Source organism: Stenella coeruleoalba (genome assembly GCF_951394435.1).
Source record: "Stenella coeruleoalba genome assembly, chromosome: 7".
NCBI lineage: Eukaryota > Metazoa > Chordata > Mammalia > Artiodactyla > Delphinidae > Stenella > Stenella coeruleoalba.
This window is the reverse complement of record NC_137153.1, coordinates 121,321,789-121,347,249: the sequence shown is the minus strand read 5'-3', so window position 1 is coordinate 121,347,249 and position 25,461 is coordinate 121,321,789. Positions and strand designations below refer to the sequence as shown.

General features: G+C 57.8%; 1 protein-coding gene across 3 annotated transcripts in view; it reads left to right on the top strand.

The window, feature by feature from the left end:
- The window catches only part of NACC2 (NACC family member 2), a 69,405-nt gene that overhangs the window by 24,782 nt on the left and 19,162 nt on the right, over positions 1-25,461 (top strand). Inside the window, exons 1-3 of one of the 3 annotated variants that reach the window (XM_079927261.1) lie at positions 13,336-13,487; positions 14,793-15,220; positions 15,566-15,740. In XM_079927261.1, the coding sequence (XP_079783387.1) occupies positions 14,855-15,220; positions 15,566-15,740 (541 nt within the window). In that variant the 5' untranslated portion in view covers positions 13,336-13,487; positions 14,793-14,854. Of the gene's footprint in view, positions 1-13,335; positions 13,488-14,792; positions 15,741-25,461 lie in introns of those variants that run through there. The other 2 variants (XM_079927259.1, XM_079927260.1) reach the window with 2 other exon arrangements.

Here is a 25,461-nt window from a genome sequence, read left to right as displayed (position 1 = left end):
CCCTCTAGATGGGCAAAAAGCCATGAGTGTGTTTTTTAAAAGTAACAGCTCTATTGAGATATACTTCCATACCATATAATTTACCCATACAGTGTACAAGTTAGTAGTTTTTAGTCTATTCAGAGTTGTGTAACCATCACTACAATCAGTTTTAGAACACTTTCATCACTCTGAAAGAAACCCCCTGACTTTCATCAGTCACTCTCATTTCCTCCATCCCTCCCTAACTTCACTACTCCTAGTTTTAGGCAATCACTGGTCAACTTTATGTCTCCATAAACCGTTCTGGACATTTCATGTAAATCGAATCATACAACATGTAGCCTTTTGTGTGTCTGGCTTTTTCCACTTAGCATCATGTTTTTGAGGTTCACCCATGTTGTAGCATGACGGTACTTCATTCTTTTTCAGGGCTAAACAATATTTCATCATGTGGATAGACCACATTTTGTTTATCCATTCTTCCATTGATGGACATTTGGGTTGCTTCCACTGTTTGGCTGTTATGAGTAATGGTGCTGTGAGCATTCAGACACAAGTTTTTGCGTGAGTATATGTATTCACTTCTCCTGGGTAGATACCTAGGAGTGGAATTGCTGGGTCATGTAATAACTCTGTGTTTAACCGTTTGAAGAGTTGGCAGACTGTTTTCCAAAAACGGCGACACCATTTTACAATCCCACCAGATCTTCACCTGCATTTTTAATGTGTTTTTTATTATAGCCATTCTAGTGAGTGTAAAATGCTATTTCATCGTGGTTTTAATTTGCATTTCCCTAATGGCTAACGATGTTCAGTATCTTTTCATATGCATATTGGACATTTATGTATTTTCTTTGGAGAAATGTCTCTTACCCATTTTAAAATTGGGTTATTTGTCTTACTGTTGAGTTTGTCAGAGTTTTTTTATATATTCTGCATACAAGTCTGTGGTCAGAAATATGATTTACAGATATTCCTTCCCATTTTTTGTTTTTTCACTTTCTTTGTGGTATTCTGTTTTTTTTTTTTTTTTTTTTTGCGGTACGCGGGCCTCTCACTGCTGTGGCCTCTCCCATTGCGGAGCACAGGCTCTGGACGCGCAGGCTCAGCGGCCATGGCTCACGGGCCCAGCCGCTGCGTGGCATGTGGGATCCTCCCGGACCGGGGCACGAACCCGTGTCCCCTGCATCGGCAGGCGGACTCTCAACCACTGCACCACCAGGGAAGCCCTCTTTGTTGTATTCTTTGAACCACAAAAGTGTTTAATTTTTGTGAATTCTAATTTATCTTTTTTCTTTTCTTGTGCTTTTGGTGTTTAAGAATCTACTGCCTAGTCTAAGGTCACAAAGATTTAGTGTTTTACAGTTTTAGCTCTTAACATTGAGGTCTTTGATTCACTTTAAGTTCTGTGTATGGTGTGAGGTAAGAGTCCAGCTTCATTCTTTAACATGTGAATATCCAGTTGTCCCAGCACCATATGTTGAAACACAGTTTTTCCCCCACTGGATGGTCTTGGCACCCTTGTTGACCATAGATACATGGATTTATTTCTAGACTCTCAATTCTGTTCCATTGATCTATAATGTCTATCCTCATACCAATACCACACTCTCTTAATTACTGTAGCTTTGTAGTAAGTTTTAAAATTGGGAGGTACTAGTGTTCTAACTTTGTTCTTCCTTTGCAGTATTGTTTTGGCTATTCTGGGTCCCTTGCATTTCCATATGAATTTTAGAACTGGCTTGTCAATTTCTACAAAGATGTCAGCTGGGATTTTGATTAGGTTTGCATTTGTTCTGTAGATCAATTTGGGGAGTATTTCCATCTTAGCAATATTAGATCTAATCCATGAACATGGATGCCTTTCTATTTATTTAGATCTTTAGTTTCTTTCAACAAAGTTTTGTAGTTTTCAAAGTATAAGTTTTACACCACTTTTGTTCAATTTATTCTTAGGTATTGTATGCTTTTTGTGGTCATTATAAATGGAATTTCTTATTGAATTTCATTTTCAGATTGTTCATTGTAAGTGTGTAGAAATACGTTTGATTTTTGTCTATTGATCTTACATCCTGCAACCTTGCTGAACTTGTTTCTTAGTTCTAATAGTCTTTGGGTTGATTCCTTAGAACTTTCTTCGTACAAGATCATGTCATCTGTGAATCGAGATAGTTTTTCTTTTTCTTTTCCAACTATATGTCTTTTATTTTATCGTCTTGCCTAATTTCCCTCACTCAGATGTAGAACTTGTACCATGTTGACCTCCTTGCCTTGCCTTTGAGGTTAGTGGGACAGCATCCTGTCTTTCACCAGGGGCTATGATGTTACTTGTGGGTTTTCCACACATGTCCTTCATCAGATTGAGGAAGTTCCCCCCATTCCTAGCCGGTTGAGTATTTTTTAGGTGCTGAGTGTTTTTATGTGTTATTTACGTGCTGTGCGTTTTTAGATGAAAGACGTTAGAATCGTCCGACAGGTTTTTTTGGTCTTGTTTTGTTTGTTTTTGTATTGTTGTGTTGTTTATCTGACAGAGGTTTTAAAGCAACACTGCAGTATTCCAGTATTCCATAGTCACAATTGACTTTGACATCAGCTTGTCAGCATTCTTCAATATAGTTGACTTTATAATTTTATAGTTTCCATGGCCTTGAGCATCATGGAAAAGAGACGCTAGCTTCTCTGGTTGAAACAGTATATGGAGTTTAGGAGATTCAGATTAACTCCTTTGCTCATGAGAAAACACATCTAGATCTTGAAAATAAAATATGTGCTGGATTTACAAATCAGGGAAAAGACGTTGTGTTGTCTTTTTAACCCATTATCAAAGCAGTCTGATTTGCCCAGGATTCCCCTGATTGCAGGCATTTGGGGTATTACATGGAAGTGTTTTTTGGTCTAGTGATTTCTCTGAAAAGGGTCCCCTCCCCTTCACATGCTAGGTCATTTAAAATACTAGAAGTTACGTTGATGTTCCGGGAATTCTGAAAATATTCACTTATAAAGCTGCTCGTCTCTTAGCCCGCGAGGACGCAGCTCTTCAGAGTCTGTAATTCATGGAATCTCTTCAGAGGGAAGAAAAAATTCCACCCTTAATGTGAAGGTAGGGCTTCCCTCGAGTCTAGACACAGGGAGCCCTCCGCTTCAGCCATGGGTGAGAAATAAACACGGAAAATGTCTCTTCTCCCTGTCTCCGAGAGATGTTTTCCTTTGCAGGGGACATGAGCTATTTCCTTGATTGACAGATAGACAAATAGATGACCGGTGGGGACAGACAGGACCCCGTCACCCTCCCTACAGAGTCTCCCCACTCGCTGCCGCCTCCTTGGGGTGCTCTGGACAGCGTGGCTGAGACCAGCCTAGTGGTCCCGGTAACTGCCCATCCCTGGTCCTCACTGCAGAAAAGGGACGTGGCCCAAACCACACGTTAGGATACAGGTGGACTGACAGACTGCCACCAACCAGCTCGGACTGTTCCTGCAGGCAAGTCCACCTGGGTACCTGTCAGGTATAGTTGTTTAAAGGTTGTAAACAGGACCCTCGTACAGATACAGAGAGAGTGCATGTCAGAGCTGTGTCTACGTCGACGTGAAGGAAGCGGCAGGGTGGGCCCCCTGGGGAGGGGGGGGGATGTCCTGGACCTGCCAGGCCCGACCCTAAACTGGCTGATGTCCTGCAGGGCAGAACCCGTAACCTTTGGGGGCGTCTCTTCCATGGAGAGATATCTTTGCATCTTTCCTGGACAAAAAAATGAATGAGTGTGCATGTCACTGGACAGAGCCCGGGTGGAGCACGGGCAGAAGAGTGGTCCTCGTCCTTGGATAATCCCCTGGGCAGCCCCTGTGATGGTGAAGGGTCGAGCAGTCGATATTTTGCTGAATTTCCAAGTTTCTAATAACCTGTGAACCGTCGCCCACCCACCCGGAACTGACGTTTGCGTGTCCCGTGAGCTTGCCCCCCACCCGGCTGCCTGCCCGTCACGGGGCACGTAGAGCCGCTCTGTCCGGCCTTTCCCGACCTGGTGGCGTCGGGGCCAGGGGCTGGGGTGGTGTTGCTGGAGCAGGTGCTGCAGGGGCTCTGCCCTTCTTTCTGCCACCAGCCTCTCTTGCAGGCTGGGCTCCCAGGTGACGCCTCCACGGCCAGGTCCCCGTGAGGACCAGCCTCGTGCTCTGTAGAGCGGGGGAAGCATCTGAGTGAGGCGAGTTCCCAGTACTCAGCGGTGTCGGTCGCAGGGCCCTCGCTGTGGTCCCGGTGGCTGGGGGTACCCGTGACCCACTTCAGTGTGCCTGGCGTGTCGGGAGCACCGCCCACCCCACCAGGCAGCAGGAGACCACCCAGCGTCTGGCGGGATATGAGTGTGTGGCTGTGGCTTCCTGCACCTCCAGGGCGGACAGGGGAGCAGGCCTGGGGCAGAGCTGACCACCTGGCATTGCTTCCTCTTCCCGAGCCCCCGAGGGGAGGGTCTGTTCCATCCTAGAATGTGGCGGGACCGGTGGGCCTTATCCCCACCCAGTGACAGCTCAGGATGAACCGCGTGACCTCCGGCCAAGGGATCAGGGACATCTCTCTCTCTCTCTCTCTCTCTCTCTCTCTCTCTCTCTCACACACACACACACAGATGCACACACGCACCTCCCCATCGCGGGCTCCCCTTCCACCCGTGCACACCCGCCGACACCCACAGCCTCTCAGGGCGCCCGGTGTGTCTGGGGCTGGTGGGCTTCAAGATGCAGAGGGGGAGGTTCTGGTGGAGGGGTGGCTGGATAGCGGATACCTGGATACCTGGCAGGTGGAACGAGCAGGGGACGGCTGGGGCGGACATGCCCGGGGCTCCTGAGGGTGTGCAGGAGCTTGGTGCCCACCCAGACGCGCCTTTGATGCTTTTTACCCAGGAGCGATCTGACTGTTTGTCCTCTGTCCTGATCACATCTTTGAGGCCTTGGCGAGCCTGTGAGCCTACAGGACGGCCCTTGACCTTGGAGGCCAGGAGGCCTGGGCCTGACCCTGGGGGACCACGTGTGAGGCCTTTCAACCTCTCACCTCAGCCAACCAGCTTGTCCTGGGGGGCCTGGCCCTTCCCGGGGTGCCCACGGAGCCCTCCCCCCCGTTCCTGGCAAACCCAGTTGGCTGGTTCCCTCCGTGGGCCTCGGTTTCTGGAGATCTGGGTCTCCGTAGCCCCCACCTCCTGGCTTGTCTTGGGAACCACGTGAAACTCGGTGGGTTGGGGGGCGGAAGCGACAGAGCTGTGGCCGCGGCCAGGTGCTGGGAGGGAGGCCCCCGGTCCCCTGGTCCCCACCTGGCGCCCCCCCCCCCCAGCCTGCCCCACAGAGGAGCTGCCTCCACGGGAGGAGGAGAGGGGGGTCCTGCCCACAGCCTGGACCCGCCTCTAGGAGAGAACACGCCACCCAGCATGCTGTCAGTAGCTGCCGGCGATCGGCATTCCCGCCGTCCAGTCGGGTGTTTGTATTCATGGTCTTTATTTTCATATCGGTAACTGCCTTTTATGGCCGTGCTGGCGGCCTCAGCCTGCACTCCTCACCCAGGACGTGTCCGTGTCGCAGGGGTGCTTCGGGGAGATCTGGTTTTGTGGTTGAGATTCTCACGCTGGAGCACGAGGACAGTTATGTGCAGCTTTTATTTGGCCCCCAGGATTCTTACTGCATTATCTGTATTTCCTTTAATTTGTGGGATTTCTAGTAAATGGGCTTAAAAATAGGTCTGGGCGTGATGCCAGGCAGATGTGGGCAGCAGGCATCTCTGCGTCTCTCTCTAAAGGCAGAGCGGGGTAACCCCCGTGTCACTCGGGCCTGTGTCTCCTGCGGGTCCCTCTGGGGGCCCCGCCTCTGCACCCCAGGACAGGCAGAGGTGCACCAGCCCAGGGGCCCTGACTCCAGGCTGCATTTGGGGGGGCTGGGGCCAGGGCTGGGCAGGGTATGTGCTGAGCGCTAGTGTTCGGGGCTGCCTGGGAACATGGGGGCCAGGGGTGCTGGGGTCTGTTTGAAGAAATGGAGACAGGCGTGTGCTCTGATGCAGGCCGGGTCACCTGTTGTTGGCTCTGCACCTCCTGGGCTCCCTGGGCAGCAGCTTTGCCCCCAGGTGCCCCCACCGCCCCAGCTGCACCTCAGCCCCCAGGGACCCTGAGGTCTGGTGTCAGTGCCGCCCACCAGGGCCCCGGATGCCCCTCTGGTGCCCCCCCGTGAGGGTTGGTGCTGTGTTGGGCTCTGAGTTGCCCGGAGCCTTCAGTTCTGTAGCCCCTCCTCTGTGTCTCCCCGCAGACAGGGGGACTGGACCCGAGTGCAGAGCGAGGCCCACGCGGGCCTCTCCTGCCCGTGCAGGGCTGGAGCCCCCTCGGGGGTCAGGGGCCCACTGTCACGTCCAGTCCTGTCCCCACGCCCTTCAGGGGCCTGGCGCTCTGGCTGTGCCTCCTACCTGCCAAATCCCATCCCCAGAGTCGGGCACTGCCTGGGGCTGGGGGCGCATCTGCTCTGATTCTCCTCTGCTGTGGACTCAGATCCCTCTGGAGAGCCGGTTAAATGTGGATACAGGGGAGCCCAGGAACTGGGCCCCTGGGTGGGGTGGGTGGCTGGGTGTCCCCCAGTGCGGAGGGTAAGGAGGCACGGTGGCAGGAGCCCCTCGGGAGAAGGTGGGACAGGCTGGCCGGCCCCAGGGGAGGAGCGGCGGGGTCCCTGAGGTGCCGCGGGCGTATCCCCTGCCCCCACTTGTCTCTTTCTTTAGGGCCGCGGGGGTGAGGCTGGCTAGGGAGTGGCCTGGGACACTGCCGCCCAGCTCCCGGCCGGGGGGACCCTGGGCCGGCGCCCATCGGCAACCACCTTGGCGTGAGCTTGGAGGTGGGAGCTGGTGTGCCGTGACCCGTCTCAGCCTATGTGCCCCCCCCACCCCAGCAGCTGATTTGGTATTTCTGTGTCGTCTGATTTACGTTAGATTTTTAAGCATAATTAGAAATGCAGGGAGCTTTGTGTCTCACCTCGACTATTTATGGCACGATATGCAGATGAGGAGAGCTATGAATATTAAAGACGTGAGTGTGTGCAGAGGCGCCGTCGCTAATGAGCTGGGTGACCGGCCGGGCCTGGCACGCGCGCCCCCTCCACCTGCCGCCCGGGACCTGGCCGCCTCGAGGACCCCCGTCAGCCCTCGGAGGGGACAGCAAGGTGCTGTAGGGCCGAGGGGGGCGAGTCTGGCTCCAGGGGCCCAGCTGCCCGGCGCGGGCAGCCCCTGCTCTCAGTGCCGGCCCCCCAGTGCCCCCAGCCTGGGTGCAGGGCAGGGCAGAGCTTCAGCCTCCGAGGGAGGAGTAGGGTGGCGTCTGCAGGCATGGGTCTGCCTTTTTAAGTTACTAGACGATGCCCGAGGGGCACACTCTTCAAGCTTACGGTATTTGAGTTATAAACACGGGCGAGAGAGATTGTCGGCTCTGTTCAAAACGCTGCTTACTTCTTCCCAAGCCTTCTGGAACCATTTGATGGCTAATCCGTGGACGTGGTGGGTGCAGGGTGGGCGGGTGGGCTCATGGGGGCCGCTGCCCTCCCTCTGGGCCGGCCGCTCCTGTTTCTTTAGGTTCACGCCCTGTTTGTTTAGCTCCCGACCCCCTCTCCGCACGAAATATCTGAGCGGAGGGTCAGAGGCTGGCGTGGCGGTGGCAGGCAGTCATGCCTGGTGGGCGGTGGCATGTCGGAAGGAGCCCCAGCTGCAGTTTCCCCCCTGCCCATGGGATGAGCTGGGCCACCCAGACCCCCAGGCTGGACCCTCTTCAGAGCCCATCGCATGGGCCACGTGCTGTGTGACGCAGGGCCCGCTGTCCCCTCTGGGAGGGCGTCCACCCAGCCCCCGCCCAGCCCCCGCGGTCCTGCAGCCAGTGGGGCTGATGGGGCCAGGCTGTGGGTGCGGCACCCAGGGCCCTGGGCCCTCGGGGGGCTGGAGGTGCTGTGTGGAGGGCCGGCAGGGAACTTAGGTGTGTGCTCTGTCTCTGAGGACCAGCCCTGCATCTGTGGCTCCCTCCAGGGCGGCAGGGGACGCACTGATAAGCACATCTTTGAATTTGCAGATTCTCGCAGGCTGCCCTTCTCTGGTTGGGGGAAAAAAAAAAAAAGCTTCTAGGCAAACATTTGTTAGTGCAGTTAAAACCGGCTTTTATGCCTGATGCCGGTCCAGGCTGTGGTCTGGGTGGAGGCTGCCCAGGTGCCTGGCTGAACACCGGAGGCGTCTTGCCTCTGCCAGTCGGGCTGGGGCTCAGTGAGCTGGTGATGGGGGGGGGCGGGGGTGTATTGGAGGTGTGGCCACAGCCCGGGACCGAGTGGCCCTGAGGTTTCGAAGGCCTGTGCGCCCCCTGCCCTGGGCACAGGGGACTCCAGGACAGCCAGGCGCAGAGGCTGAGGTGGAATTCTCACCTCTGCAGCAGAGTCCTGGAGGCCCGGGGCAAGTCCAGGCCTCAGCGTCCCTCTGCCCAGCAGGGTCAGTCCCCACCCTCTTGATGACCTCTGTTGCCCGGGATCATGGGTGTTGAAAGCAGGCAGCTGGGGAGGGTGGTGACTGGGTGCAGCCCAGGCCAGAGGCCTGGGCAGGAAGCTCATCCTCTGGGTACTTCAGCCTCCTGTTCTGCACCCACCTGGAGGGGGTGGGGCTGGGAGGCGAGCACACACGTCGGGACCGTGGGGAGGGGCTCCGAGCAGCTGAGACCCCACCCTGGAGCCCTGGTTCCCTGCCCGGGGCCTTCCATTAGCAGCCCGGCCCCCTGACAGCCCAGCCCTGCTTTGTGGTGTATTAAAAGTTTAATGCAGACCTGAGGCTCCAGCAGGCCGGTGCCTCGCCCAGCTTTCAGGGGGCCTGGCACGCCCGAGCCGAGCAGCCTTGCTTCAAACAGCCACGCGGACCTCCGAAGGGTCAACCCCCAGACGCTTCCCCCTTGCCCTTCGGAGGAGCAGAGCTCACAGCAGAGCCAGAGCACGAACGGGGGACTGCAGATGGGGGTGCCAGAGAGCCTGGTAACTGGAGCCTGCGCCGTAATCGTAATCGGAAAGCAAGGCCGTCGCTCTGATGGCTGCTGTCCAGAGTGACACCCCGTCCCGCCCACGCTCTCCTGACAGCCTCCGCGGGGCAGCCTGGGCGGTATTCCTGATGCCCCGACGCGCCCACGTGTGTTCACGCTGACTCAGTAACCTGCCCACCTCCCCGCAGGACACGGCCCTGCCTAAAAGGCAGCTCCGGAGCGCCCTGCCTTTTAGGAGGTGGCCTTGCTGCCGGGCCGGCTTCTCCCGAGGTCCCGAGATGGCAGGGCTTGGCGGCCGGGCAGCGGGGCTGCCACGGGGATGGGCCCCCGGCTGGGGGCTAGGTGCTGGGGGTGAGAGGGGCTCCTTTCTCTGCTGCCGGAATGTTCCCTGGCGCACCTGCCCCCTTCTTCCCCTGCGGTGTGTGTTTAATGGCTGTGCGTTTGCCGAGGTCCAGTCCGCTTATTAGGTTGGTGAAATTAAATCCTGCAAAATAATTTAATTTAATTTAATTTAGTTTAATTTGTCTCGCCTCCTCTTCCCCCGCTGGTGGTGCTTCTGCAGAAATTAAACGCCGCGCCCCTGCCGTAGCAGGCCCCTGAGGATCTGGGGTGCGTGGGGAGGCTGGACTCTGACGCCCCCTGGCCCCTGTGTGCATGCGTGTCTGCAACTCTGGGGGCTCATAGCCCCACATCCTTCTCTCGGCCACCTGCGGGTGCGTGGCCCGCCGGGGGCTGGGAGGCATCCTGGTGGACAGCCCATAATCCCAGCCGTTCCCAAGGGAGGGTCCACAGAGAAGAGACCCCCCCATCCCCTTCTTCCTGGGGAGGTCTAGAGTCTGTGTGGAACGGGCCTCTCCCCTGAGGCTAGCACAGCTGCAGGGGCTGGACTCTGGCTTTGTTATGTCCCAAAGTGGGTTCCATTCTGAAGGGCATTATGAGGGGGAGGGTTCCGTGGTGCAGTGGCTTTGAGGACGGCCGGGATGAACAAAGGTAGGATCTTCCGTCAGTGGACGGCACAGGAGTCTTGCTGTGGAGGGAAACAGAAGAGGTGGTGCTGCTTGGGTAGCAGGGGGTGGGGAAACAGAGGCACAGAGGGGGAAGGAGGTCGTGTAGGGCTGGGCAGGGAGGCCAGCTCAGGCCCCGGCCCCTCTCCTCTCCGGCCACCGCGCACGGATCGGCCCTCGGCACGTCCTGCTTTCACAGTCCTGGGTGTGTAAGTCAAGCCTTTATTTTATTCTTTTCTCCTAAAGTTCAGCTTTGTTCTCGCTCCGGCCGAGGCTTCTAAGAAAGCAACCTGAAACCAGCTCGTGCTGGGCTGTCCTGGGCTGGGCCGTGGGGCGGCGGCCTCACCCGCACAGGTGGCTTGAGGACACGGCAACAACAGGGCTGGTTGTCCCCATCCCCGGGGCCAGACGGCTCTGTCACCTTCCAGGGGGGGATGGTCCCCTCTCCGGGTGAACGGTCTGGCCGCAGCCCCGGGGGCAGGCCCACGAAGCACGGACGGGGCCTAGGCGGGTGCCGGTCTCTAGCCGTGTGCGTCTCTAGCCGAGCGCTTTCCTAATAACATCGTCTGCCTCGACCCCGTGGTCACCATCGGAGGGCGAATGTGACCCCCCTCCCAGGCGGGCATCCCAGACGTGGAGTCCTCTGCTGGAGGCCATAGGACCTGCACTTGAGGTGGCTGACGCCGGGCCCGGCATGTGGGGTGGTACCCAGCGGAACCCAGGAGCCGCTCTCGGAAGGGTCGGCTCCGCAGACCTCGCTGGCCCCCGCTCTCAGTTCAGAAGCTGGCTGCTCCCTGCCCAGCCCTGGGCAGTTGGGACCCTCTGGGGGCCGGTGCGCACTGCACCCTTGCAGCTTCCGCCCACCCCAGCCAGGCTTGCTCACCCCCTCCCCTCTCACGGCACGAGAGCCCCCAGCTGGCTCAGGAGGCCCCACCTCACTCTCTGGGAGGCTCCCGGTGGTGGGTGCGGGGGCCCCGTGGCGGCCCTCCCCACTGTGCTGTGTGTCCCTGGGCCGCACAGCCCCTCTCTTGCGGCCCTCCCTGGCTGTGCCCAGCATTGGGTGAAACGCCCGTCAGGCATCGGACAGACTCTCCCAGCCTCAGCAAGCTCCCGCGTGGCGCCTGGGGGACTTCCCCTGCGGAGCTGGCAATGAAACAGGGGCCTGAAGGTGGTCGCTCTCCTCCACCCAGGGAGGGCCTGGGTGCAGCACAGCGGAGGGGAGAGCTCGTGGAGGGCGGTGGAAGGCTGGGTGTCCTGCACCCAGGCCAGGGTTGGCCCCTGCCCTTCCCTACCCATCACGGGCCCCACTGTCCTTGGGCCTCTGAGTGTCCCTCTGTTTCTCCACACTGGCTCCGTGTGTGCCCAGTCTGCCCCCCTTTGTGGCTGGGCAGGCACATGGGGCTGTGCCCGCACACGCACACCCCACCCCCCGAGGCCCCAGTCCCTCATCTTGGAGCTAGTGGGCTTCTCCTGGGCCCCAGGAAAGGGGGACCACCAGGATGACACAGCCCAGTCTGGGGGGCCTGGCAAGGCTACCCAGTGGGGGTGAGGGGAGGTGTGCAGACCCGGGCGTCCACGTGGACCCGAGAGTGCGGTGCGTAAGGGCCCTCGGTCCGTCACCTGGTGGCCGAGGCCAAGCCAGGATGTGAATCCTGGTGGTGCTGAGATGATGGCCGCCCCACCTGGGCCTCGAGCCGGAGGAAGGCCGGCCAAGCCCCGCTCTCTCTCCCCACACAGCCCCCGGGTCCCCAGAGCGCCGAGCGGGGACCATTTCTGTTAGCGCGCCGCGTGCGGGCCTGTGTTGCCGTCACCCACCCCCCCGGTTGTCAGCAGCCCTGTGCGGGAGGCACCAAGCCGCCTCTGCTGGCCGCTGCTCGCTGGGCAGCTTCCCTACACCTGGACTTCTTCCGTCTCTCCATTCGCAGCATTTTATCTGGTCTCGGAAGCTGAGCCCACGGTGTGTGAACGGGGAGGCGCCAGATGGCTCTTTCTTTCTCTCCGGATGCCTCGGAAGGGACGGTGGGAGGGGTGCTGCCTGTAGCCCACCCCCCCACCCCCCCTTTGCCCCAGCATCACCTGATGGTGACGACGCTGGGCGCTGCAGGAGACAGACCTTCCTTGGCCATCTCCACTCTCAACCCTGCCCCTTCTTGCAGGCTGCCACAGTTGGTGGCAAGCAGGGAAACTGAGGCTGGGCAGGCCAGTGGTTTGCCCCAGGGCCCACGCTGTCCAGCAGGTGGGGGCTTGAGCCTAGAACGAGGTCCCACATCCTCTGCAGCCAAACAGGCAGTGTGCACAGCACGGCCGCCCCTGCCCAGGAGAGGTTCAGTAGACGGCAGACACTGTGGACCCCGCACCAATGGCCCCGCCACACGGGTAACCTGGGGGCGGTGCCTTGGCTGCCACCTCCCCGGGGCAGGTCCATCAGGGACCAGGGCGGGTCCTTCGGGGGCTCCTGGTCGCTGGCCGCCACAGGCCTGGCCCCTGGTTGTAATCACAAAGTTGTACTTCTTTAAGAGAGCTGCCCCGGCTGGGGAGTGGGGGTACAGGGTGATTACCTGGGGTTTTGGGGCCGGACTAGCTGGGCCTGCCGCTCTGGGACCCCAAGAAGGGGGGAAGGCGGGCACTGGGGCCTGCAGGGCGCCGGGGGAAGGGGAGCTGGGTCTCTTCCTCCCTGGCCCCTTGCTCTCACCTCTCTCTGCCTCATTTTCTCATCTCCCTTCTTTTCCTCCCCTGCTCACCCAGCTCCTGCCCTGTCTGCCCCGACCCCCTGGCCTCCCTGCCCCCCTCGCCGGCCCCCACCCGGCACCCCCCCCCGCCTGCACTGCAGGAGTTAGGCCGCTCTGCCAGCCCTGCAGACTGTTTGGCATAGTTTAAATGCTTTGACACTCGGGCTGTACTGGATGGCAGGGTGGTAGTTTACTGGGTAATTCATATGCAGAACCGCACTATACGTTTCCAGGCCGTCTCGGTTGCCGCGGCACCACGAGCGTCTCTCCGCGCACAGTACAGTATTGCTGCCATCTTTGTTTGCATTTGCAGTGAGTCATCAAAAGTCTGTCTTGTACCAACACCCGGAGCCGTGCATTCCTCTGGCACCAACACTCCACTGTTTTTAAAGCCGGGGCTGGGAGCTGGCATTACTTCGGCTCCCAAATCAAAGGCGGCTATTCATTCCCGAGAGCTGCCTGAATGTCCGTCTGCATCCGGCCTCTTCATTTAGATGCTGTGCGCTGCCCCGGAGAGCCGGGCTGGGTGCAGCTGAGCTGCGGCCCGGCCCAGCCGAGACTCTCTGTCCCCCTCCTCCCCCCACCCTCCTCCTCTTCCCCCCTCCCCCCTCCTCCCCCCGCAGCTCCTCTCGCCCTCCCCACCCCAAGGGCTCCCGCTCCGTTTGCTGCATTCCCGGAGCAGCTGGCGGCTGCGGGCGGCCGGTGTGCGGGCGAGCCTGCCCCTGCCAGGCTGAGCGGGCAGTGCCGGGGCCACGGCGGCAGCGGCCAAAGGTAGGTCTCCCCTGCCGCCGGTGCCACCGGCCAGGCCGGCAACTTCTCCGCAGCGGGGGCGCTGCGGGCCCTCCCCCCACCCCGAGCGGCCGCCCACCTGCTCAACTCCTGTCGGCGGCCGGGCCGGCGCTCCGCCCTCCTCTCGCCGGCCGCCCGGCGCCTCTGCGGCCGCCCGCACTTTCCTCCCGCGGGACCGAGCGGCCCTTTGTACGGGCGCCGGCTGCGCGGAGTTGGGCCGGCGCCTTCTCCGGCCCGTCCGTCCCGGCCCCGCTTCTCTGAGTCGGACACCAGCTCCACAGCGCGGGAGCCCCATCCCCAGACCCCGCGGGCCGGCAGCATCCCGACCACGGCCAATCCCTTGCTCGGCCCTCCCCTGTCTCCCCACGACCCCTTTAGTCACCTGGGCTGGGAGCGAGCCAGCAGGGATCGGCCGGCATCGGGAGCTGGGGGGCCGGGAGGGCGCGCAGGTGGGGCTGCGACAGGGTCCCAACTCCTGGGCTGGCAGCCGGGTCCCCGAGGCAGCTCGGGCTGGGGGAGCCGGGCGCGGCTCGGAGCACCTCTGGCCCGAGGTCTCCTTTGCCTGGAGGGCGAGCAGAGGCGGCGGAGAGGCTGAGTTCTCCCAGCTTCAGCTCACTTCCCTGGGCAACCACTCCTGCCCGCCTCTCCCGAGGGCCGAAGGGGCGGCTTCTCAGCCGGCGGGGCAGAATGCCCCCCCTGGCGGGCCCTCTGCACGGCTGCTCTAGGGAAAACGGGAAAAGCAAACCGAAAGCAAAGCCTCCGAGAAACCGCCCGCCACGAGACCCCCGCCACACACACCGCGGTGCCCTGCCTCTCGCTCCGGGTTCGGGTCCCTCCCAGGGGACAGGCGGCAAGGGGCTCCTTTGCTGCTAACTTTTTCCTGGGAGAAGAGTTATGCAGACGCGGGCCTGCCGCCCTCGCCCCTCCAGTGCTGTGGGTGGACCGCCCCGTCCCGTCCTCCCGTCCTCCCGTCTGTCCGCCGCCCGCAGGCCTGTTCTCGTCTTCTGCCAGGACAGGGGGCCCCCACACCCCCACCCCGGCTGGAAACCCAGCTGGGGCTTCTAGTGTCCTGGGCGGCACTGACGGCCCTGCCAGGGTCCCACCATCGGCCGGGTCTGCGGCGAGACCTGGTCTGGCTCGTGGCGGCTGGAGGGTCTGGGGGTGCCCCGCAGGGGGGCCTGGGCACTGTGGCAGAGCAGGGTGGTGCGGGGCCCGGCCCTGCCAGTGGGCCGCTGGACGTCCGGAGCCCGACCCTGACGGCGGCGCCCCGCGCCCTCTCTCCCGCAGATGCGCCCCGCTCGGCCGCTCCCGCACTGAGAGTCTGAGGCCCGCCCGCCGCCCCGCCCGCCATGTCGCAGATGCTGCACATCGAGATCCCCAACTTCGGGAACACGGTGCTCGGCTGCCTCAACGAGCAGCGTCTGCTGGGCCTCTACTGCGATGTGTCCATCGTGGTCAAGGGCCAGGCCTTCAAGGCCCATCGGGCCGTCCTGGCCGCCAGCAGCCTCTACTTCCGCGACCTGTTCAGCGGCAACAGCAAGAGCGCCTTCGAGCTGCCGGGCACCGTGCCGCCCGCCTGCTTCCAGCAGATCCTGTCCTTCTGCTACACGGGCAGGCTGACCATGGCGGCCAGCGAGCAGCTCGTGGTCATGTACACGGCCGGCTTCCTGCAGATCCAGCACATCGTGGAGCGCGGCACGGACCTCATGTTCAAGGTGAGCTCGCCCCACTGCGACTCGCAGACCGCTATGATCGAGGACGCCAGCTCCGAGCCCCAGAGCCCCTGCAACCAGCTGCAGCCGGTCACCGCCGCGCCCCCCTACGTCGTGTCCCCCTCCGTGCCCATCCCGCTGCTGACCCGCGTCAAGCATGAAGCCGTGGAGCTGCCGCTGGCCGCGGGCCCAGGCCTGGCCCCCAAGCGCCCGCTGGAGACGGGGGCCCGGGACGGCGCGGCAGCGGCGACGGGCCCCGCGGTGGCGGCAGGCACGGCCCCCCTCAAGCTGCCCCGGGTCTCCTACTACGGGGTGCCCAGCCTGGCCACCCTCATCCCCAGCATCCAGCAGGCGCAGTACTCCCAGGGGGAGCGGACCAGCCCGGGGGCCAGCAGCCTGCCCACCACCGACAGCCCCACTTCCTACCACAACGAAGAGGATGACGAGGATGACGAGGCCTACGACACCATGGTGGAGGAGCAGTACGGCCACATGTACGTCAAGGCCGCGGGCAGCTACGCAGGTAATCCCCACCCGCCACCTCGGCCGCCTGCCTGCCGGCACGGTGGACCTCCCAGCACCTCCTGTGTGGGCACCGAGGCCAACCTGGCCTTACCCCGGGCCCCTCACAGCCTGGCAGGGAGACGGACACGTCCGGGGGCACTGTGCTGCAGGTGTACAGGGACAGTTCCCTGTACAGCCCAGACTGGACGAGCTGGCAGGAGCTGACACCCGAGGCAGGAGCAGGACCCAGGTCCGTCTTGCAGGGCCTTAGCTAGGGACTCTAAACTCATCCTGGGTGAGATGAGAGGCCCCGGGAAAGTTCAGCCGCAGCGTAGCGTGTGGGACAGAGCCCTGGCTTTCACCCGACTGATGAAGAGACTGAGGGCCTCAGTGGACCAGGGACCTGCCCGAGGGCTCACAGGGCAGTGTGTGACCCAGACTCGTCACTCACCTGCTTGAGGCCTCAGCGTCCCTGTGGCTGAGGTGCCTGCCCCAGCAGGCCCATCTTCGCTGCCTTTGACCTCAGCCCTTTCCCCACCCATGTGCTCTTGCCTTCCCTCTGACTCAGGGAGGCCAGAGAGTCCCTTGGGCCCCTCCCAGTCGCGGCCGTCTCCCTGGGGCTAGCACCAAGTGGCCGGCCAGAGAGTGCCTCTTGAACTGAACGTGCTGCCCCCCAACTTATTCTGGGGGGAACTCCCGCATTTGGGATCTGTAAGCCCAACACGCAGTGATTTGCGATGCCTGGTGTTGCCTGTAAACTGCATCACAGTCGCCAGAGATGGTTCAGCATTTGCTGCGTGAAGGGTCCCGTAGTTGAGGCCCCAGGTCAGGTGTCCTCTTGCCTTCTGTGTTCCCCGAAAACTGGCTGTGTGCCTGGGCCGGCTGCCTGTCCTGATTTGCATGCGGGGCCCGTGTCCGGTGACTGGCCCGGATGCACGCTGCCAGGGGGAAGTGGCATCCCAGAGCTGGGGCCCCAAAGTGCAGTTTGGGGACTCTTTCCGCCCCTGAGACCCACCACGTCCTTGCGCCCCGATGGGGCCGACGCTGCCCCTCCTCTCCCTCCCCCTTCCACTCCTCCGCCTCCAGGCGGGCACTGGTCTGTCAGTCCTGGGGGGCAGGAGCGGAGGGAGCCTGGTGCACTGGCCAGCTCGGGCCGTTGGGACAGCCGATCCCCATGTGGCACTGGGCGGCTGGGTTTCGGTCTCTGGTCTGGCCAACGTGGGCCCTTCTCAGGGTCCCTCTCAGAGCTGCGGGGGAGGCACTGCCCCGGGCAGCCCCCCCAGGGGCCCTGGGCCTTGGTTTTCCCAGGGCTCATGACTGTATCTGAACGAGTTGCGCAGGGTACTGGCACACAGACCACCTCCGTCTGGACTGGGTGTCTTCCTCTTAGTGGTAGCGGGGAGGGCTTGGTGTTCCTGACACCAAGAAACGCGCAAGCTCTGGTGTGGGTTAGGCCAGACCGGGACCCCGGGAACCACCCGTGTGCAGCTTCCTCTGCCTGACCCTGCCATCTCCCTGACAGCCCCCAGGGGGTAGAAAGATCCGTTGGCACCCAGACTGGGCCAGAGGGAGCTGGGGTGGCTCCCAAGCCCCTACCCCAGGAAAACAGGCTACACGGGCTCAGGGCAAACCCTGCAGGACCGCCCACACCCCCCCCCCAATGCCAACCGCTGGGCAGGGCTCAATGGAGGGGTCAGGACAGAATCGGCTGAGGGCCCAGGGGCGGGGCTGCCCAACGGTGGTCCCTGGTGGTGCAGTGCCGAACCAGGAGAGGAGCCTAGTTCACGTGTCACCCCAGGGTCCTCCCTGTACGGCCCCCTTCCCGCCAGTGTGGCCTCGGGCCTTGGTGTGTACGAGACGGTGAGAGACACCACAGGTGTTGGAATTGCTAGGTGTGGGTGCAGGGCGGTAGCCCGTCTGAGGACACCTGCCCCTCTGGCTGCATGAGCCTGGACCCCCTCCTCACCTGCACCCTTGGATTTTCCAAGGAGCCAAGGGAGGTGGCCGTGGACAGCGTGGGGTGTGGCTTGGGAGACCGAGCTGCCCCACTGCCTTGTCTGGGCTTCCTCACCAGCCCCTCCCGCACTGAGACCAGCTGCTGGGTCCTACTGGGGCCGGGCACGGGTCAGCCAAGGCCTGTGAGCCCCTCATCCCACATCCCTGGGAGCGTTGGAGGTGGGACGGGGTGGAGGGAAGCTGCGAGACTGGGGGCGATGGCCTGGGAGCCTGTCTCCAACAGGACTTGGGAGGCTCCGGTCTGGGTTTTCTCCTCCCTGAGCCCGTAAGTGGGGCAGGGAGGGGGTGTGTGATTTCTTGGTTAAAATCTAGGTTATCGGCAGTGACGTCGCTGGCATCACTGGGCACCTGGCACGCTGGGAAGAGGGTTGGGGGGAGGGTCCGTGGGGGCCGGGCAGGCAGAGAGGGGCCCGTCCCCAAAGGCTGGCTGCCCCTTGGGCGCTGGCTTCCCGTAACCCGGGCTCCCTCTGTGCTGGCCTGGCCTGGCCAGGGGGCATCCTCACACCCCGCGTGGGCAGCCGAATAGCCAGGTGCCCCGTGCCGGGGCCTGGGCAGGGGTTGGGCAGGGCTCTCGAGCTGGTGGAATCCGGAAGGTTCTAAGGTGAACTGGCGCATAAGGGTTCTCAGGAGTCCCTTCTCCTTTCGCTTTCCCCACCTGCCAAGGGAGGGGGTGGCCTGAGTGGCCCTCAGGGGTCTTCTCTCCAGCACGCCGTGTGCAGGAAAGCGAAGGGCGCAGCGCCCTGCACTGGAGACCCCGTCCCCACCCCCATCCCCGGGAAGGGCTGTTAGCAGCTCCCACGTGATGGGCTTCCTGTGGGAAATCGAGGAATTGAATGTTACAGATGAGCGGATGGGCTCTGGACCCCTCCCCCCAGCAGCCCCCGCGTGGTTTCCCGTGTCCGTGCTGTGTGTTCCTCCATTCTGTCCAAGTCCTGTGTCATCGTCCGTTCGTGGAGATGCCGTGGTTGATTTATCCACTTCCCTGTTGGAGGATATTGGGTGGTTCCTAATTGGTTAGGTTAGGAGAGGTGCCACTGGGAAGGCCCTAACCATGATGGGGCCGATCAGACCCACCCCACGTCGCAGTGGGCTCAGCCCCCCACCCCGGGGCTCAGGGCAGCTCGCGCTTCAGCTCCGCGGGGCCCAGAGCCGGCGGGCATCTCTCTGCACATCAGCCTCTAGCCGAGAGTGGGGCAGGAGCCAGGGGCGGCCCCGTCAAGGCAGCGCAGGTCTGGGGGGCTTGGTTTTGGTTCCGGGGGTGGGCAGGGCACAGAGGGCACCCCCCCGCCGTGAGGGGCCCGCTCGCATGGTCTCTACTTGTTCACTCTCTTTGGGCACACCTGTACCCACAGGCTGTGAGCAGTGGTGGCCAGGATGGGCGTAGTCCCTGCCCTTGCCTGCTGTGGACACAGAGAGACACCAGACTGGACCCTGACGTGGTGTTTCATCGTGGCGGGGGGCCACCGTCAGGGCAGGCTGCCCCGGGAGTGAGGCTGAGGGGTGCGGGGATGAGACGACAGAGGGCATGGAGGGGAGGTTCCCACGCCAACCCGGGCCCCATCCCCTGGTCTCTGCGGTTCCGACCCCCTTCTGGCCTCCAGGCCCACCCCCCTCACTGGGCAGATGTTGAATCCCGCAGGCGGATGTGCTCCCTATGGGCTTCTGAGCCACAGGCCCGCCTAGGTGTTTACGCACCAGCCCCGAGCCTCCACCTTCACCCTTTCCCAGGAGGGGACCGCCGCGGGGTGCCCTGCTGGTGGGCAGTGAGCTGGTGGCCCTGTGTGGCCCTGCTCTCCCTTCCCCTCCGGGTCTGCCCGCTGCCCCACGCCTGGACGTGGGACGGACCCTGGTGGTGCGCGGGAGGGGGTCCTGGCACGCGGCACCACGTCTGTTCCCGGGTTCCGCCGCTCTGAGCAGAGGCTGCAGGTGGCCGCTGCACGCCGGAGGATAGAGCCCCGCCCCGGGCCAGGCCTTCCCAGCACGGCCTGTGAGGTCAGCGCGGCTGCTGTCCCATCTTACGGGGGGCGGGCCCAGCCTGCAGCGTCCCCCCTCCGCACGGCAGGGCGTCCCTCCAGCAGAGCCTCTGGGGAGCCGGGTTGGCGGCTGCTCCCACCCACAGCTCAGAGCTCACGAGCTGTCGCTTGGGGGTCCCACAGAGAGGGAGCAGTCAGGATGGGTTCTGCAAGCCCCACTCCCCGCCACCCACACTGCCTCCTGCCCTGGGCCAGGAGCGTCCGCACCGTTAGAGCCCAGCGCAACCCCTGGCCTGCCTACAGTGGTGCCCAGCTGGGGGCGGCCTGCCCAGGCTCGGGGGGTTCCCGCTCTTTTAAGGCAGCATCCTGGCAGCTCAGGCCAGGCGAAGGAGGTGCCAACACCAATGTGTCTGTCCCACTGTATACCCCGGAGGCTGCCCTGAGGGCTGGCCGGGCACCCCAGGCACCATCCGGGGCTCATCCCTGAGGGCCTCCAGGCGCGGCCCCCTGGCTCCCTGGCCTCAGCTTCCATGCAGTGTCACGTTTAACCCTCACACCCCCAAACACCCTGAGAGTTCTTCTTAAACCAGTTTTATTGAGGTGTAACTTACATACCTCGGTGACACGGGTGTGAAGTCACCCATTTGAGATGGGGGCGAGGCGCCGGTAGCACCGTCAGATGGAGGGCGTGTCCGTCACCCTGGAGGCCCTTGCGCCCCTTTGCTGGCATCCCCTCCCCCACCCCCAGCCGCGGGCAGCCTCGGATCCGCTTTCTGTCCTCTGGGTACTTTTGTCCGTCACGTAAACAGAGTCAGGCTGTCTGCACTCTGGTCCGGCTGTCTCGTCAGCAGAATGAGTTTGAGACTTGCCTGTGCTGGGTGGGCAGTCCCACCTTTTTCTCCCCGTCTTTTTTATTTATTAAAGTGTTTACACACAATAAAATGTGCCAGTTTCAAGTGTACAGGTGATGAGTTTGGCCATTGTAATCAGTCAAGTACCACGGTCAAGATACACAACAATTTACTTCCCTCAGATGTTTCCCCGCGTCCTCCCCACCCCATCCCACCACCGCAGCCCCCGTTGCTCTCCATCACTATCATTTTTCCTTAAGTGGGATCACACAGAACGGAGTCTTCTATGTTTGACGTTTTTCATTTACTGTATCTTGAGATCGATTCATCCGTGTGCTCTGAGTGTGGGTCCTTGGTCCTTGTGGTGTTCTCCCATGCCGTGGACATGCCACCAGTGGCAGTCGTGTGTGGCCGCTATCATCGGGCTGCTGTGAACATCCACGTACACGTGGGACTGCTTTTTTGCTCATCTACTGAAATTATGATGTGGGTTTTCTCCTTAATTTTACTGATGTGGTGTATTGCATCAGTTAATTTTTTTTTTTTTTTTTTTTTTGCGGTACGCGGGCCTCTCACTGTCGTGGCCTCTCCCGTGGCGGAGCACAGGCTCTGGACGCGCAGGCTCAGCGGCCATGGCTCACGGGCCCAGCCGCTCCGCGGCATGTGGGACCTTCCCGGACCGGGGCACGAACCCGCGTCCCCTGCATCGGCAGGCAGACTCTCAACCGCTGCGCCACCAGGGAAACCCATCATCAGTTAATTTTTAAATGTTGTACCACCCTTGAACTCCTGGGATAAGTCCCACTTGGTCATTATGTTTTATTGTTTTATATATTGCTGAATTCAATTCGCTAATGTTTTCTTAAGGAATTTTGCATCTAGTTCATGAAGGTTAATTATCCGTAGTTTGCCTGTAGTATCTGTGTCTGGTTTTGTAGGAGGATATGCTAACCTTATGTCTCTTCTCCTTAATTTTCTGAAAGTTTGTGTAAGTTTGATGTTATTTCTTTCTTAAGCATTTGATAGAATTCATTCACCAGTGAAGCCACTTGGGCCTGCAGTTTTGTTGTTGTTTTTGTTCCTTATGGGAAGGTTTTCAATTATACATTCTGTTAGTTTAGATGTAGAACTGTTCAGATTTCTCTCACATCTTGTTCGAGCCATGGTAATTTGTGTCTTTCAAGGAATTTATCCATTTCTGATCTATGCAGGTATTAATATAGCCGTGCCAGCTCTCTTATGTTTACTATTTACCTGGTGTTGGCTGTTTTCACCGTTTTCCTGTTAACCTACCTGTGTCTTAAAGCTCAATTCTTATAGATAGCACATGATTGAGATCTGCTTTTTTATCCGGTCTGACCATCTTTTATTGGGAATCTTTCAACCATTTACATTTAGTGTAATTTTCAAGGGGGTTAGGTTCACGTCTGTCATCTCACTATTAGTTTTTTATTAGTCATGTTTTCTTTTTTTCCTCTTTTCCACCACTTTCTGATTGAATTTTTCCAGAGTTTCTCTTTAGCTCTGCTGTTGACCCAGTGGTTAGACATCCCCCCCCACACCCCCACCATGCTTCGGTCGTCTGGAGCTGACTCATGAATATTTGACTTATCCCATCAACCTTCTCAGGTATATCCCCCCCTCCTGTGGAACTCAGACTTTCAAAACTGTGTGTTTTCATTTCCCCGCTCCGGTCCTTAGTGAAATTGTTGTCACGTATTTTACTTCTTCGTAGGCTATAAGCCTTATGGTGATGTTATTGTTTTTACTTGAAACCGACAGTTGTCTTTTTTCCACTTGTAGTCACTTTTAAAATTTAAATAGAGTAGAATTTACTCTTTGGGGCAGATTGTTCTCTGAGTTTAAACAAATGTATATAGTCATGTGATCACCTCCGTAATCACGATGCAGAGCCGTCACCTCCCACATTTTATCACCCCCCTGCGGCCCCTTTGTAGTCTTTTCTTCCTCTCTCCCAACTCCTGCGACCACTGGTCTGTTTTCTGTCTCATCAGTGGAATCACACAGTGTGTGGCCTTTTGGTTGAATGCATTTGAGGTCCATTCGTGTTGTGTGAGTTCGTGGTTCTTTTTTTTTTTTTGGACTGCTGAATAGTATTCCCACGATGGGTTTATCTAGTTGCCAGTCGAAGCACCTTTGGTTTACTTCTAGTTTTTAGTGGTGATGGATTGAGCTGCTGCAAACGTGGCGTCTAGGTTTTTGTGCACACTTGAATTGTCAGTTCTTTTTGGTAAATTGGCCTAGGAATGAGATAGTGGGTCACATGGTAAGTGCATATTTAACTTTATAAGAAATTGCCCCAACTCTTGTCTAAAATAGTTCTGTCACTTTATATCGCCACCAGCAAAGCAGGAGAGTTCCTGTCATTCCATGATCTTGTCAGCACTTGGGTTTGTCTTTTTTTTAAAAGCCATTCTCATGGTCTATAGTGGTGTCACACTGCAGTGTTCATTTGTATTTCTCTAATGTCTAATGATGTGGAACACCCTTTGTGTATTTATTTGCCATCTGTATACCTGCTCTGGTCAAGTGCCTCTTCGAGTCTTTTGCCCTCTTTTTATTGGGTGGTTTGAATATTGAGTATTGTTGATATGGTGTGTTCCTTATACATTCTAGGTGTGAAAGTCCTGTGTTGGATATGTGACTCATAAACATATTCTACTAGACTGCAGTTGGTCTTTTCTTTCTCTTACTAGAGTCTTTCATAGACATTTTAACATTTTGATGAAGTTTATTTTTTAAATTTTTAAATCTTATTTTTGGCTGCGTCGGGTCTTAATTGTGGCACAAGGGCTCTTCTTTGCAGCAAGCAGGCTTCTCTCTAGTTGCGGCGTGCGGGCTCAGTAGTTGTGGTCCGCGGGCTTTGTTGCCCCACGGCATGTGGGATCTTAGTTCCCTGACCAGAGATCGAACCCACGTCCCCTGGGTTGGAAGGCGGATTCTTAACCACTGGACCGCCAGGGAAGTCCCCTGATGAAGTTTAAATGGTCAGTAATTTCTCTTACAGATGATGCTTTTGGTGGTGTATTTGATTCTTTACCTAACAAGATTATAAGAATTTTTTCCCCTGTGTTTTCTTCTAGATGTCTTATGGCTTTGGGTTTGACATTTAGTCTGTGGCCCATTTTGAGTTAATTTTTGTATAAGGTGTGAGACATGGATCGAGGTTCTGATTTTTTTTCCACGTGGATGTCTAATTTTTTTTTAAGAAATTTAGAATATGAAAAAAATGCCTATTATGTTTACCCACATATTTACCTCGTCCAGTTCCTCATACTTCGTATAGATTAGAGTTTCTACCTGGTGTTATTTTTCTTCTGCTTGAAGAATTTCCTTCAACCTAGTGATGGACTAGTAGTGGATTCTGAAAAATCACAAAGAGCTCTTTATATCACCTTTTAAAAAATCTGCCTTATTGAAGTATAGTTTATGTATAATAAAATTAGTCAGTTTTCATTGTACAGTTGTCACCTTCATTCTTGAAGGGTGTTTTTGCTGGATGGAGAATCCTAGGCTGACTGTTACTTTCTGCTTCCAGTAGACGTTCTCTTGTCTTCTGAAATGCATAGTTTTTCCTCGGGAAATCATAGTCATTCTTCTCTGAGTTTCTCTGTACGAGTTGTGTCTTTTCTTTTCAGGCAGCTTTTATTTCTGCTTACATTTTATTGAGCTTTTTGGACGTGTGCGTTTCTACCATTATTCCTTCAAATGTCTTGCGCCCCTCCCCCCACAACTCCAATTAAACATGTTTTTGTCCCTGAGGTCCCAGGCTCTGTTTATTTATTAGTTTTTAGCCTTTTTTTCTGTTTAGGCTTTAGATGGCGTCGTTTCCATTGCTGTTTCTTCATGGTTGCCGATCTTTTCTGCAGTTCCGTTTTGTTCTTATTTGTATGTTCCGTTTCTGCCCTCATTGAGTTCCTGCTTTTCCATTTTTTTTAAAGTTCTGATGGTATTTTCTAGCTGGTGTTAAAGCCTTTGCCTGCTAATGCTGTCCGCTTTGTTATTTCTCGGTGTGTTTCTACCCACTGATTTTTCTCCTCTTTGGGATCCCCTTTTTGTGGTTCTTCACGTATCTATTAATTTTGTAACAGGTGCTGGACATCGTGGATGTAGACCACCAGCAGTCTTGTCCTGAGTCTCTCATAGTGGAGTTAAGTGGGATTTCCATAACGAGTAATGATTTTGAGTGTTTTTTCATACTCTCGACAGGTTATCTGTCTTCCTTTGTGAAGTGCCCATTTAAATCTTCTTTCCCACACTTGTAGAGTGAGTTGTCTGTCCTTTTCTCACAACTTTTCATGAGCTTCTCTGTACTCCAAATAGACCTCTTCTGTCAGACAAGTGTCGTAAATATCTTCTCCCACTCTGCAACTTGTCATCTTCTTAATAGGATTTTGATGTAATAAGTGTATTAACTTCTTTCTCTTTATCAATAGCTATTATATCTTGTTTAAAGGAATCTTCCTTTACCTCCAGATCAGTGTAATGTTCTGTGTACCTTAAAGTTGTCTTTTTGATTTGAAATCATTTTAAATTTACAGAAGTGTTTCAAGACAAGCACAAAGAACTCCTGTATACCTTTGCCTCAGACTCACTAGCTGGTAAGAATTTGCCACATTTTGCTTTGTCGTTCTTTTTCTTTTTTTAAGTATAGGTTTGTGTTTTTTTCTCTGAACCATTTGAAGGCAAGTTGCAGATATTATGCTCTTTTACCCCAAAATACTGAGCATTGCTTACAAACGGGACATTCTCTTGCATAAACACAGGACAGTGTTCAAAACTCAGGAAATTTTTTTTGGCTGTGCTGGGTCTTCAGCTGCAGCACGTGGGATCTTCGTTGCGGTATGCGTGCAGGACCTAGCTCCCTGACCAGGGATCG